A 13,973-nucleotide genomic window follows, 5' to 3' on the forward strand; every position below is an offset into this window, starting at 1 on the left:
TAGTCTTAGGAATTTGCTTTTATTTGAAATAGTGTGAATTTAAACCCAGGTTTATCTGTTACACTGTTAGACACGCAGCGTGTTGATTTATTTTGGTTCTATGTTCTCTCAATTGTTTAATAGATAGGCTGCGCATGCTTCTCTCTCTTTTATTCTTACTAACATTATAATTTCATTATTATACATCTTGATCTCAAGATTTCAGTGGATTCAGTATGGTTATGAGCTAGTGGGTTAGCTACAGCTTCCCTTTTGTCTGCTTAGCAACACAAAGCTAATCAAGGCCTACCATGTGCTCAGCAGGCCATCAGGCCTGATAAACCACACCTCAGCTAGAAATCCACAAGCTAGCTTTTAGTTAGCTACGGCTAATACCCCTGTCTTTAGCAACACGTGCTCAGTAGGCCTCACCAGGCCTAACAAACACACTTTAGCTAGGCCATAGGGCCTTTAGCAAACTCTCACTAGCAACACAAGGCTAAACACAGAGCTAATCCTTTGTTCTGTTTAGATAACATTCTTTTGTTTAGCTACCAACAAGCTAGGCCTCCACCACGTGTAGTTAGCTACACGAGGCTAAACACATGGTTAAGTCCTACACACACACACACACCTCACTGCTTGTATATATTGATTTATTATTTTTATCTTTTATCTTTGTATAATAAATTCATTTATTAAACAAACTGTTTATTTGTGAACAATATCTGAAGTCCCCAATCTTCTCAAAGAATTCAAAAAGGGTGCAAATGTTATATAATATGGTAAGTGATCTTAATAATTTGGAAATGTACCATAATTTAGCTGTTTGGTAATTTATTAAGCACCAGGATTAATGGTATGATTCATTGAACGATTCACTAAATGATTCATTGAACGATTCACTAAATGATTCACTGAATGAGACTGATTCTATGGTATGATTCACTTCAAGTGAGTCAAAGTAAATGATTCAATGGGATTGATTCATTTTAATTATTAACCTTCAAAATTTAATGAGACTGATTTAACGAGATTGATCACTTAATTTCAATAATTAACTGATTGCACCCACAACAGGGTGCAACTATGTTATTTTGTACATTAAGTCCTTCAAACGAACATGTAACTCAGAAACAAAAAAACATTAGGCGACATACTGTACATGGCTCATAATAAAACATCAATAGCCTACTGCGCGCATTATTTGAAGGGCATACGACGAGCCTTGCGCTCCGCGAACTCGTCCACGATGCTCTGTATGTCACTGATTCAGTGAGCTTTTAAGCGGTAGTCTCACGACCCGGATAGTAAACAATAAACATGGAGGACATGGAGTCGTTAGTGTTGCTGGTCTTGGTGCTGTGGCTTGTTGTCACCGACAACGCCAACAGATACTGGCAAGAGCGTATAGATGAGGCGAGGCGCATAAGGCTTCAGAAATTCTCGCAATTTGTAATTCTTCTTCTTCCGGGTTTGCGGTGTTTACAGATCCCAGCGCGCTCGCGGGGTGTGTGTGGGCATGTGAGGACACTCCTCCTCACCAATCAGTGCACAGGGGAGTGTCTGCTCACGCCCCCAACCTCACTCGGCACGGCTTGGCTCGCTTCAGCCCCACTCCAAAACGGTGCGAGTTTTAGGGGCTAAGCAGGGCTGAAACGAGCTGAGTCGTGCTGGTTTTTGGTAGTCGAAACGCGAGCCGTGTCGGGCTGGAGTGAGCTGAAGCGAGCTGAAGTGAGCTGAAAAAGGGTAGTGGAAAAGGGCCATATATTGACCATAGGTGTGAATGTGAGTGTGAATGGTTGTCTGTGTCTAATGGCCCTTTTCCACTACCCTTTTTCAGCTCACTTCAGCTCGCTTCAGCTCACTTCAGCCCGACACGGCTCGCGTTTCGACTACCAAAAACCAGCACGACTCGGCTCGTTTCAGCCCTGCTTAGCCCCTAAAACTCGCACCGTTTTGGAGTGGGGCTGAAGCGAGCCAAGCCGTGCCGAGTGAGGTTGGGGGCGTGAGCAGACACTCCCCTGTGCACTGATTGGTGAGGAGGAGTGTCCTCACATGCCCACACACGCCCCACGAGCGCGCTGGGATCTGTAAACACCGCAAACCCGGAAGGAGAAGAATTACGAATTACGAGAATTTCTGAAGCCTTATGCGCCTCACCTCATCTATATGCTCTTGCCAGTATCTGTCCGCGTTGTTGGTGACAACAAGCCACAGCACCAAGACCAGAAACACTAACGACTCCATGTCCTCCATGTTTATTGTTTACTATTCGGGTCGTGAGACTACCGCTTAAAAGCTCACTGATGTCACTGTTTGCGCTGCTTAACGACATCACCTGACGTCCACCCACTTTCGCTAACTCCACCCAATGTGTCCACCCACTTCCAGCCAGCACGGTTCAGCGCGGTTGTAGTCAAAATGCAACTCCAACAGCCCCGCTCAGCCCGACTCAGCACGGCACGGCTCAGCCCGACTCAGCCGCGTTTGTAGTGGAAAAGCGGCATATGTGTCAGCCCTGTGATGACCTGGCGACTTGTCCAGGGTGTACCCCGCCTTTCGCCCATAGTCAGCTGGGATAGGCTCCAGCTTGCCTGCGACCCTGTAGAACAGGATAAAGCGGCTAGAGATAATGAGATGAGATGAGTTTCTGGTTTGTTTTCACCTTCTTTGCATAGATTGCAATTTTGCAATGAAGGTGGAATAAGTTCTGACAGGATTTATCTTTGTTTAATTTTTTTTTATCACCAAAAAACCTGCCATTTTAGTAGTGGTGTGTAGACTTTTATATCCACTGTTTGTAGACAGTGGTGTACTGTCTACAGCCTGCAGTGTGAGACGCGCACTGACGGTATTCACTGATTTAGTTGCTCCAGTTGCTGGTAATTTACCGTTACCTGTAAATTTGACTTTTGAAATGGGATGTTATCATTTCACACATTTCTGTAGTAAACATTACTGCATTTCATCACTTTTTTCACTATACTTTGAAATGCACCTTTATGAGTTTGCTTTTTTGCCTGCCCTCCAAGCCAGCAGGTCATTGGGATGACAGAAATCTAACACTAATGCATCAGTCTCACATAGCCAGAATCACTTCATGGTAGACGATTTTGAGCCTTCCAGGGGTCAGTCGGCACGTGTTCCAGGCCCTTCTTTCAGAATATGTGAGAGCCAGGGAGTTATAATGACAACCGGAAGGGCATGGCTTCCATCCCTGGAAAGTTTGGTCATGTTGAAAATTGCTGTGGGTCAAGCGCCAGATGAATTAATAATGAGACTGTATTTTCAGAAGGTTAATAACCAATTTAGCTCACGCAAATCTTACACTGGGCCTTCTGTCTATCCAGGCTTGGGACCGGCACTAAGCGTGCACTGTCTTGTACAGCCCTAGTGGCTGGGTATTTTACCGAATCTGCATGTCTTTGAATTCATCCGTCGCAACCGTGAAGGCATCTGTGAGCATTCTTGAGGCATACTTGAGGCTATGTGAGCTACCAGGCAGTACTGTAGCATTCCGTCGCAACCATCAAGCTCAAAATGTTCCCAGAACAATATTCTGCAGAAAGTGAAACGTTTGCCTGGGGGCGTGGCTTATTTCGTCTTGCTGTAACTATGCCATACTGCAGCCGTGAAAAACGTACACACTTCCATCATTGTTGTAAGGCCATACATCGCTGCCACCATTGGTTTACCGGCATCTTCTGTCACTACTGTTGCGGTTACTGTGGCTTCATTTGCATATTTACTTCTCCCAAATGTATGCAACGGATCACCTCCAAAATCTGTCAGAATGGTCACGGTAACCCCAGCCACAGTTCTCACGGATCAATCAGCTATGTGTGACCTGAGCATAACAGTGGAAGAGCTCTCCCTCAGACCAGTGAGCTGCCACACCGCCTTGAGTTACTTAGCTAGGTTTGAGAAGATGCTATGGATTCAACCACGGCTGAACAAACTAGTGACATTAGATTGCTGAAACTTGTTGAGAAACAAGCCTCTCTGAGCGAGATATGGCGATATTTTACTTTTCGAGCAAGTGATAGTGGAGCAGTGGAGTCCCCTTCTACACCTGTGTGGAAACAGTGCATCAGGCCATGTGTGGCAGGAGGAGGCAATACAACGAAACGTCTGATGCACGTATATACCAATGTGTATAAAGAATTCCAGGAATGGAAGGTGCACATGATGATCACAAAAATACATTGAAAATAAGATTGTTTTTGTTCTTGTCTATGCTGTTTGTAGATCACCCAATGCTTGTTTGTTTATGACCACGTTTCTGCCTGCCGTATTGGATCTGTTTGCCTGTATTAATAATCTCTTCCTGCACATGTATCCTGCCTCAACCAGCCCTTTCATCACAGTGCATATAACCTTCTCACAGAAACAATTATTTCTTACACTTTAAGGATGGCCGTTCATTAGATGAACATTGATTTTATAGAATCAGTAAACAACGCTCTTATTTCAACAACTTACTTCTTTTTGTATTGACATGATGTGATGTAAATAAAACTTTTCTTTTTTTCTGAACAGATATTTTTGTAGTCTGTATTTTTGTATTACTGATTTTGAGTTTCCTGCTAAGCCATGCGTTGCCTATATACATGATGCCCTACAAAGTTATATACATTATGCCTACTTTAAACTAACTAACTACTATACTTAGAAATTTCAAGGCAAACAGTTTCCTGATTTTTGTCTGAGACAACTTATTACAGTGTACAGAGTATCACTGAAGGATACAATCTACTGGAGAATTTTATTTTATAGAAAATTTAGCCTTCCTTGCATGTCTGTGAAATGGCTATTTACTGTATATACAGTATGTCTTAAATATATGTAGACCTTAACTGAATAAATGGTGTATTTATAAGTATAATATAAGTGATTTCTTAAAGTAAATTGTGAATTACACTTTTCGTTCCATCACTTATTCTAAAGTGAAATACAGTAAGTGATGTTCCTTTCCGTTTGTATTTTCACAGGTGTAGAGGATCGAGTAACACTTCCCAGTGTAGTCATCGATGAACTTCGGTGGTCACACCATCATCAATTCCATCTTCTCTTCTTTTGTTTGAACACTAAACCTCTCCCAAGAGCCATGGAAGAGCGTCGAGGACGTCCCATTCCTCTCATGTGTCACACACAACATTTTGACTGATCTGGGAGCAGCGACACTGTTGTAACCAAAATCGACACTCCAAATGAGCATACTCTGAAAAGCCTAAACTCCAAGCGCAGCTTAGAAGAAGCTCCAGTAGCCATGCCGGAGGCACCAGTAGACAGCCCGTGCTGCTCTCCTGTTTCAGTGGAACTTAAATCCATGGTGAATAATGGATCAGACGTACTAGATGGAAACACAAAAGAGTTAACGACGCAGGGAGAAGACAGGGAGCCATACTCATGCTCCCCTGCCTCACTTTCAAGCAGCCCCGCTCCCCCTCACTTCAAATGCAAACCCTATCGCACCAAGACTAGCATGCAGGGCGATGTCTACAATTTCCTAGAGAGACCCGCAGGCCTAAAATGCTTCCTCTATCACTTCCTGGTGTGAGTAGATTTGTTTGTCAGCTGATTTTTCATAGTTTCTGGTAACAACATCTACAATTGTAAGTGTCTGCTTTATAATTTAGTATATTTTATAATGGTATCTTTCAGTCTGTAAATCGGAAATTGTGTCAGAGTGCATTGTGGTGATCCTTTTTCTGATTGGCTGGAAAAACAATTAAATCAGGACTGCTAAAAGTCACATGACCAGAAGCCATCTAATGGATGCTTTTGGAAATGAAAAGGAAGTCAATTTATTATTATTATTATTATTATTATTATTATTATTAATTTATTTTTCTTTTTGCAAATTGTGATTTACAAGCACAAATTGTCTGATGTTTACAATTACGAATATATAATTTGCATAGTTTTTTTCATAATGTTATTTCTACAGATCAGGGGTCTCATATACAGTTGTGGTCAGAACTTTATATACAGTGACATGAATGTCATGGCAATATTTGGGGTTTCAGTAATTTCTTTGAACTGTTCTTTTTCTGTGGCAGAATGTACAGCATACAACTTTAATTAAAAAAAAACACTAGAATTTGGTACACAAGTTTTAATTTTCTTTGGGTTTTCTGAAATCAACACAGGGCCAAAAGTATACATACAGGGTCAAAGATATACATACAGCATACCTAATATTTGTGTAAAATGTCTCTGTGCAAGATTCACCTTGACCAAATATTTTTGTTTACCATGAACAAGCTTCTGGCAGAATTAGGGTTGGAAATTTCACGACTCTTCATAGTAGAAATTGGTAGAGTTCAATTAAATTTTTTTTTTCTTGGCATGGACTCGACTTATAAGCATGGTCCATATATTTTCAATAGGGTTGAAGTCAGGACTTGTTTTAAGCTTAATGTTAGCCTGCTTTATCCTCCACAACCAGCTCTGATGCGTGTTTGGGTTCATTGTCTTGTTGTAACTCCCAAGCCCCAAGTCATGTTCAAGTTTGATGGTTTATGCGGAAGAATTCTGAGATAGTCCTCCTTCTTCATTATTCCATCCACTTTATGCAGTGAACCAGTTCCACTGGCAGCAAAACAGCCCCAGAGCATGATGATCCTACCACCACCACCAGCTGGTATAGTGTTCCTCTGTACATGGTGGTCTTTTTGGCCAAACAACTCAATCTTTGTCTCATCTGACCATACAGCTTTCCTCCAGAAGGCTTTTTCTTTGTCCGTGTGGTCAGCTTCAAACTAAAGTTCTGAAGAGTATGTAGTCCACCTGTGTAGATCTTCCTCCACTCTTAAACATCACTCTGTGCTGCTCTTTCTTCTCGAAATATGTATTGACTTTTGTCAAATTCATCCTCTTTGAAAAATCAACCACCATTTGCCCTTCCACATTTCTCTCTCTTACACCATATCTGCCCATCACGTCCTCATCTCCTCTGTTTCCCTCGCCAACATGTCCATTGAAATCTGCTCCTATCAGTACGCGCTCCTCCCTCAGTATACTTTCTACCACTTCATCCATCTTTTCCCAGGAAGACTCTTTCTCTTCATTCTCACATCCAACCTGTGGGGCATATGCACACACAATGTTGATTACCACTCCTTGAATCTCCAACTTCATGCCTATTACTCTATCTGCCACCCTCTTCACATCAGTCACACTGTTGACCAACTCTCCCCTCAAAACACTACCAACACCATTTCTCTTTCCATCCACTCCATAGTAAAACAACTTGCATCCATCTCCAATGTTCTTGGCCTTGCTTCCTTTCCACCTCGTCTCCTGCACACACAAAATGTCCAACTTCCTTCTTTCCATCATACCTGCTAACTCTCTTGCTCTGCCAGTCAGTGTTCCCACATTCAGTGTTCCTACCCTCAATTCTAAGCTCCTTCCCTTCCATCTTTCACACTCTCTCCTAACACGCCTCCCCCTTCTCCGTTTTGGCGCAACAGTAGCACACTTTCCACCGGCACCCTGTTGACCAACAGTACCAGAGGTGGTTGTTGTTAACCCGGGCCGATCCGGTATGGTATTTCTCTTTTCATTCCGCATGTTAGATTTGGCACAGTTTTACGCTGGATGCCCTTCCTGACGCAACCCTCTCCAATTTATCTGGGCTTGGGACTGGCGTCAAGAGTACGCTTATGCACCCCCAGTGGCTGGATTTTTTTTTATATATGTGGAAAGGATATTTTAAAAATCAAGTTATTTTAAGCTGTTTATTCCAATTAGATTTTATATCTAGTTGGAAGAAACAGCTTAAAATAACTTGATTTTTAAAATATCCTTTCCACATATATTTTTCATATGTCTGAAATGTACTGTAATGTTTCTTCCCTATCAATTTTGTTCTTTAAACATATCTTTGTGTATGCTGATGAACACTTTTGGGGTTTTTTGTTCACGGACATTATTTAGCAGCACTGCTGCTTCCTGGATGCACCTGCCCTAAGTTCTACAGGGTTAACATGACCCCTCCCAGTGGCATGGTTTCAAACCATGCAGTAATTACAGCTGCAGTAATTACAGAGGAATAAAATTGATGAGCCACACCATGAAGTTATGGGAAAGGGTATTGGAGGCGAGATTGAGAAGAGAGGTAGCAATCTGTGAACAGCAGTACAGGTTTATGCCAAGGAAGAGCATGTCGGATGCAATTTTTGCTTTAAGAATGTTAATGGAGAAGTACAGAGAAGGCTAGAGAAAGCTACATTGTGTGTTTGTAGACCTGGAGAAGGCATACGATAGAGTGCCGAGAGATGAGTTATGGTATTGTATGAGAAAGTGTGGAGTGAATGAGAAGTATATCAGAGTGGTGCAAAACATGTATGAGAACAGTGAAACAGCAGTGAGGTGTGCAGTTGGAACGACTGAATGGTTCAAGGTGAAGGTGGGACTCCATCAAGGATCTACTTTGAGTCCTTTTTTGTTTGCCATAGTAATGGATAGCTTGACGGACAAAGTGAGGCAAGAATCACCATGGAACATGATTGTGGATGATATTGTGATATGTGGTGAAAGTAGAAAGGAGGTTGAGTTGGGTTTGGAGAGATGGAGGTATGCATTGGAACGAAGAGGAATGAAGGTGAGCAGTAGCAAAATAGAATACATGTGCATCAATGAGAATGGGGATGAGAGTGTAGTGAAGATGCAAGGAGTAGACGTAAAGAAAGTTGGTGAATTCAAGTACCTGGGGTCAACTGTGCAGGAAAATGGGGGCTGCGATAGTGCGGTGAGAAAGAGAGTGCAGGCAGGGTGGAGCAGTTGGAGAAGGATTTCGGGAGTCATTTGTGATAGATAAGTCCCAGCAAAAGTGAAAGGTAAGATGTATACGACAGTAGTGAGACCAGCTGTGATGTATGGATTGGAGACCGTACCCTTAACGAAGAGACAGGAGGCAAAGTTGGAGGTGGCGGAGTTGAGAATGTTAAGGTTTGCGATGGGAGTGACAAGGTTGGACAGGATAAGGAACGAGCACATCAGAGGGACAGCACATGTGGAGAGCTTGGGAATTAAGCTAAAAGAGATGAGACTGAGATGGTATGGGCACATCCTGAGAAGAGATGCAGAGCATGTGGGAAGGAGAATGTTGAGGATGGAGCTGCCAGGCAAACGAAAATGAGGAAGGCCAAAGAGGAGATACATGGATGTGGTGAGAGAGGGCATGAAAGTGGCAGGTGTGGTAGAGAAGGATGTGGAAGACAGGGAGCAATGGAGACGAAAGATCCGCTGTGGCGACCCCTAATCGGGAGCAGCCAAAAGAAGAAGAAGATTCCAATTAGATATAAAAGCTGCAAAAAATGTTCTCATGCAAATTGCATATGGTGTCATTATAAAATATGTTGCCATTGGTTGGGAATATTTCACGCAGCAATTAGCAATCATGGTGCAAATTGCATATGGTGCAAATTGCATATGGTGTCATTATAAAATATGTTGCCATTGGTTGGGAATATTTCACGCAGCAATTAGCAATCATGGTGAAGAACCTCCTAAAGTTCTCAGGGACAACATTTATTAAACAAATCTTGCTCCCGAGTGGCACAACAGAAACTTGTCCACCCTATCATTTGGAGATCGTGAATTTAATTCCCGATGCTGCCACAGCCATCTGTGGCCAGGAGCCCAAGACAGCAAAATTGGGCTGCGCTCTCAGCAAAGGAGGGGTGGCATAGTCACTCTCCCCTGTCAATTACAGCAGCACTAGCCAATCATGGGCATCCATGAGCTCATGCATGCGGGAGTGGGTGAATAGCACTTTCCTCCGAGTGCCTGATGTTGCACATGGAGCAGTTTGAAAAGATGCAATCAGCTGGCATCATGTGCCTCGGAGGAAGCATGTGGTAGCTTTCGCCCTCCTTGGGTAGTAGCTGTCATGTGTGTCTGGTGGTGGGAATTGGCCATGAATTAAGTTAGGAAAAGTCTTGGAAAAATCTAGAATTGAAAAGCCTATAGAGACAAAGAAGATATCTGTTGGTACAAATGGTTTGATAATATACAGGTGGAAAGTTCATGGAACCACAACAAATCATCCCTGGACAGGTATGCAGTGCAAGATTTCAAAATACGCTCTCAGACAAATGATAAGGAAGGTAACTGGAAAAGAGTTGATGACCTGAAAGCAGCAGGAACAACTGTTACATAAAGAACCATAAGCAATAAACTGCACCACAATCAGGCGGCATGGTGGTGTAGTGGTTAGCACTGTTGCCTCACAGCAAGAAGGTTCTGGGTTCAAGCCCAGTGGCCTTTCTGTGTGGAGTTTGCATGTTCTCCCTGTGTCTGCGTGGGTTTCCTCCGGGTGCTCCGGTTTCCCCCACAGTCTAAAGACATGCAGGTTAGGCTAATTGGTGGCTATAAATTGACCATCGGTGTGAATGGTTGTGTGTCTCTATGTGTCAGCCCAGGGATGATCTGTTGACTTGTCCAGGGTGTACCCCACCTCTCACCCATAGTCAGCTGGGATAGGCTCCAGCTTGCCCACAACCCTGCACAGGATAAGTGGCTACGGATAATGGATGGATGGATGGGTGGATGCACCACAGTCATCTCTGTTTCTATACCCCATGCAAAGTCCAATCTGCTTCCTTGAATCCCTTTGAAAATTTATGGATTTTGAAATTGCAAGTCTAAGCAGGGACGCTCTAACTTGGAATGGGAAAAATTGAATCCCAATGCGACAAAATCTAATTCCTTCTTACCATAGTAAGAGATGTTTCAATGCTGCAATTTCTAACAATAGTTTTGCAAGAAAGTAGAAGTAGTGTTTTGGTCACCTGCCAAAGTATGTTGTTAATTTGTGGTGACTGAATACTTTTTCCCAACCAATTTTGTTTTTTAAATGTATATTTGCTTACGTTTATGAATACCTACTGGTAAATTGTTCATAATATCAAGAGACATTCAAATTCCTTCCCATGCCACAAGGCACATTGGGTGACACCAATCTCTATTTCAGGAGCCCTCGGCCTCTTACCTATTACATAGCTTGGGTTACAGTGGAGGGCTGGTCCTCTGGTAACCGCGAGAGTTTGACTCCCTACTCGCATCTGTGTTGTGGCGTACCTTGCTGGATGGCAGTAGGTACCATTTTTATGATGGTCTTTGGTATGACTGGACCATAAGAAGAACTTAAAATCTCCTCGTCAAGAGGCGGACACATCAACCACAAGGCCAACTTGCTATTCTCAAAGGACATTATGTGTGTGCATAAATTTGAAAGTGGAAGTATATTAAATAACAAAAATAAGTGTCCAAATACCTATTTCCCCTCAGTGTAAATACATATGTTACATAAAAAACATAAAATATAAAGTACCAGTACACATACACTTGGTTAGAGAAACCAACCAGAATATAGCACAGCTGCTCAATTTCAACATGATGATATCCCAAAACATAGCAGGAATTTGATAAATGTTAATGCTACTTTTCACTTATACTATCTTGAATATGTATAATACAATATAACTACCTGAAATATCCAATAGGTGGTGACATTACTCTGTGTTACTTACCCAGTGCCATGCCTGTAATAATAAAAGAAAAGCACAATAGCGATGCGTAATTATTCAGTGCACATTTGAGAGCATTTGTTTTATGTTTTTATTACATGCGCATTAGTCATGATTGGAGCTCTAGCCATTTAACTATGTGAAGAAGAACACCACTAAATCCACCTTCCATGACTGCCCATGTGCACAAAGCATACTTGGAGAATTAACCGTGACCAAAGGAGTTCAATTAGGGTTAGAATTACCAAGGACTGTCATAAAAACACTTTGAGTGGCTATTTATTAAGTATTGCCTTACTTTGATAAAGGTAACTCACATGTAGCTAAATCTACCTGGGTTTACATGTCAACCTTTAGTTACCCATGCCCTTACAAAATCTGTACTATTCCCTTACATACACCCATGAGCCCTTATACATGAGAAAAAAATTCCAATATCCAAAGCACCAATTGTTTTATTCCACATTATACACTCCTATTGTAATAGGCATATTTATCACACTGCATCAAGTTAAAGGGATCAAATAAGCATGTACTGAATGAAAAAAAAATTTTGATCCCAGAGAAAACAACTGAATTAAAAAGGACTATATGTACAGTCAAGTAAATGATTATCTACTAAAGAGAATGACTGAACTCTAAACTTAATTATTTAATATACATTGTATCAGTAATACCAGAATTATTTATGTAAATTTTGCAAATAAAATGTATTAATATTAAATCAATATTAAGTCAACTAAAGATGACTAAACCACATCAAGTATATTATCTAAACAAGGATAAGTGAAAATATTAATAAGTAATGAAGTTAAATTGAAAATCTTCCCAGTAATTTATAATAAGAATTCCTTTTTATTCCTTTTTGGAGTGTTCTTTGTTGTACAAAGATGTTGCAGATTTGGCACTAGCTATAATATCACTGCTTGGGCAGCAGTTGTAGCTCCTCATCACAGCTCATTTTAATTTGCAGATATGCAGTTAATGTGTCTGCAGCCATCTTTTTTTTTTTTGTACTCCGTATGAATTCTCCTAACCAATGAAAAAGCCCTCTCACTATCTGCATTGCTATGTGGGAGGCACAGCAAAGCAGTAAAAAGTTGTTTCAGCACTGGAAATCTGGCAACACCCAGAGCAGTTTTTACATCGGAGACCTTTCGCCAATATACATCTATTGGTACTTTTTGGCCATCATTTGCTCTGCATGGCACATCGTCTGGCATAAGCTGAAAGTCCTCCCACTCCTCCTTCAACTGGTCCAGGTCAAAGCCAAAAGAGGAAGTTAAATTGACAACACCACTATAGTCCAGGTCATCCTTTTTAGATGGATTTAACACTGCAAGATTGGCCAACACTTCATTGTCAAATGGAAATTTATCCATCATCTTCCTGGCAGCAGCCTCATAAAATCCTCTGACAGAGGAGAAGAAAACCTGGACAGTTTTTGCGTCCAGCTCTTCCTCTAGCTCCACCAGGTGAGATCTGACTGCAGGCCCCACTGCCAGCTTGTCATCGGACTGCTGCAGCTCCTGGTTGCCCACATCAAGTTCCCTAAGGTTCCTGCAGGACTTGACATGCTTCAGCTCCAAGAACTTCACAGCAAACTTCCGTAGAAGCCTGTCCATCTCGGGGAGGAGACTGCCAACCATGCAATCCTCCCCTTGAAAAAGGATGTTAAACTGATTGAGCACTGGCATAATGTACTGCAGGAACAACAGTATCAGCTCAGTCAGGGGTTCCTGTAGCCTGTCATTTATCGACTTGACTTTGTCCGGTTTCTCAACATCTTTATGACTGGCAAAGTAGCTTCACAAGGTTGGCAGTTGGCTCAGCAGGCGGTTGCAGACTTTCTCTAGGGATAGCCAATGGGTAGGACAGTGCTTCAAGAGCTGCTGCTCCTCTACCTAGAATTTAATGTAGAACAATTAATTGAGGAAAAGCTGGAAGACTACCAGAAGAGAACCTCAAAGACTCCTTATGTTTTAGTGATACAATAGGTCTGTTAGCTAACCTCTGTAAACTGCTGAAATTCTTTGAAGTCCTGAATGCGCTTTGAGCTGTGGTGGAAAAAGTAGAACACATCCACCAGAAGGTCATCTACTTTAAATGGCAGCGCCTTCACACTGGCCTTCACACAAAGATTTGCCAAGTGGCAAATGCAGCCAATGCTGAAACAGAAATAACAGTAGAATAAGTACAGTACTGGAGTACTATTCTGATAAAATTTTGGTGCATATTATTATATATACATATATTATATATATAAAATATATCAACTTATGACACATGAAAAATACCTAAATCTGGAGACTTTTTGCTTGGAGCCTGGTCAAAACAGAATCTTTTCTGCCAATCATGGTGTTGCAATTGTCACCTGCAAACCCAATTGGCCCAGGGGATGTCATTTTCACTGAAAATATGCATTATGCATTAGTGCTCATTTTGTAATTA

The 13,973-nt window shown here is 41.8% G+C and overlaps 1 protein-coding gene across 3 annotated transcripts in view; it reads left to right on the forward strand.

The window, feature by feature from the left end:
• kcnq1.2 (potassium voltage-gated channel, KQT-like subfamily, member 1.2) overlaps positions 1 to 13,973 on the forward strand; it is a 292,236-nt gene that overhangs the window by 19,554 nt on the left and 258,709 nt on the right. For all 3 annotated transcript variants that reach the window (XM_060914561.1, XM_060914564.1, XM_060914563.1), the window contains exon 2: positions 4,974 to 5,538. In XM_060914561.1, the coding sequence (XP_060770544.1) occupies positions 5,252 to 5,538 (287 nt within the window). In that variant the 5' untranslated portion in view covers positions 4,974 to 5,251. The remainder of the gene's footprint in view (positions 1 to 4,973; positions 5,539 to 13,973) is intronic.

Source organism: Neoarius graeffei, chromosome 2 (assembly GCF_027579695.1).
Source record: "Neoarius graeffei isolate fNeoGra1 chromosome 2, fNeoGra1.pri, whole genome shotgun sequence".
In the NCBI taxonomy this organism is placed as follows: domain Eukaryota; kingdom Metazoa; phylum Chordata; class Actinopteri; order Siluriformes; family Ariidae; genus Neoarius; species Neoarius graeffei.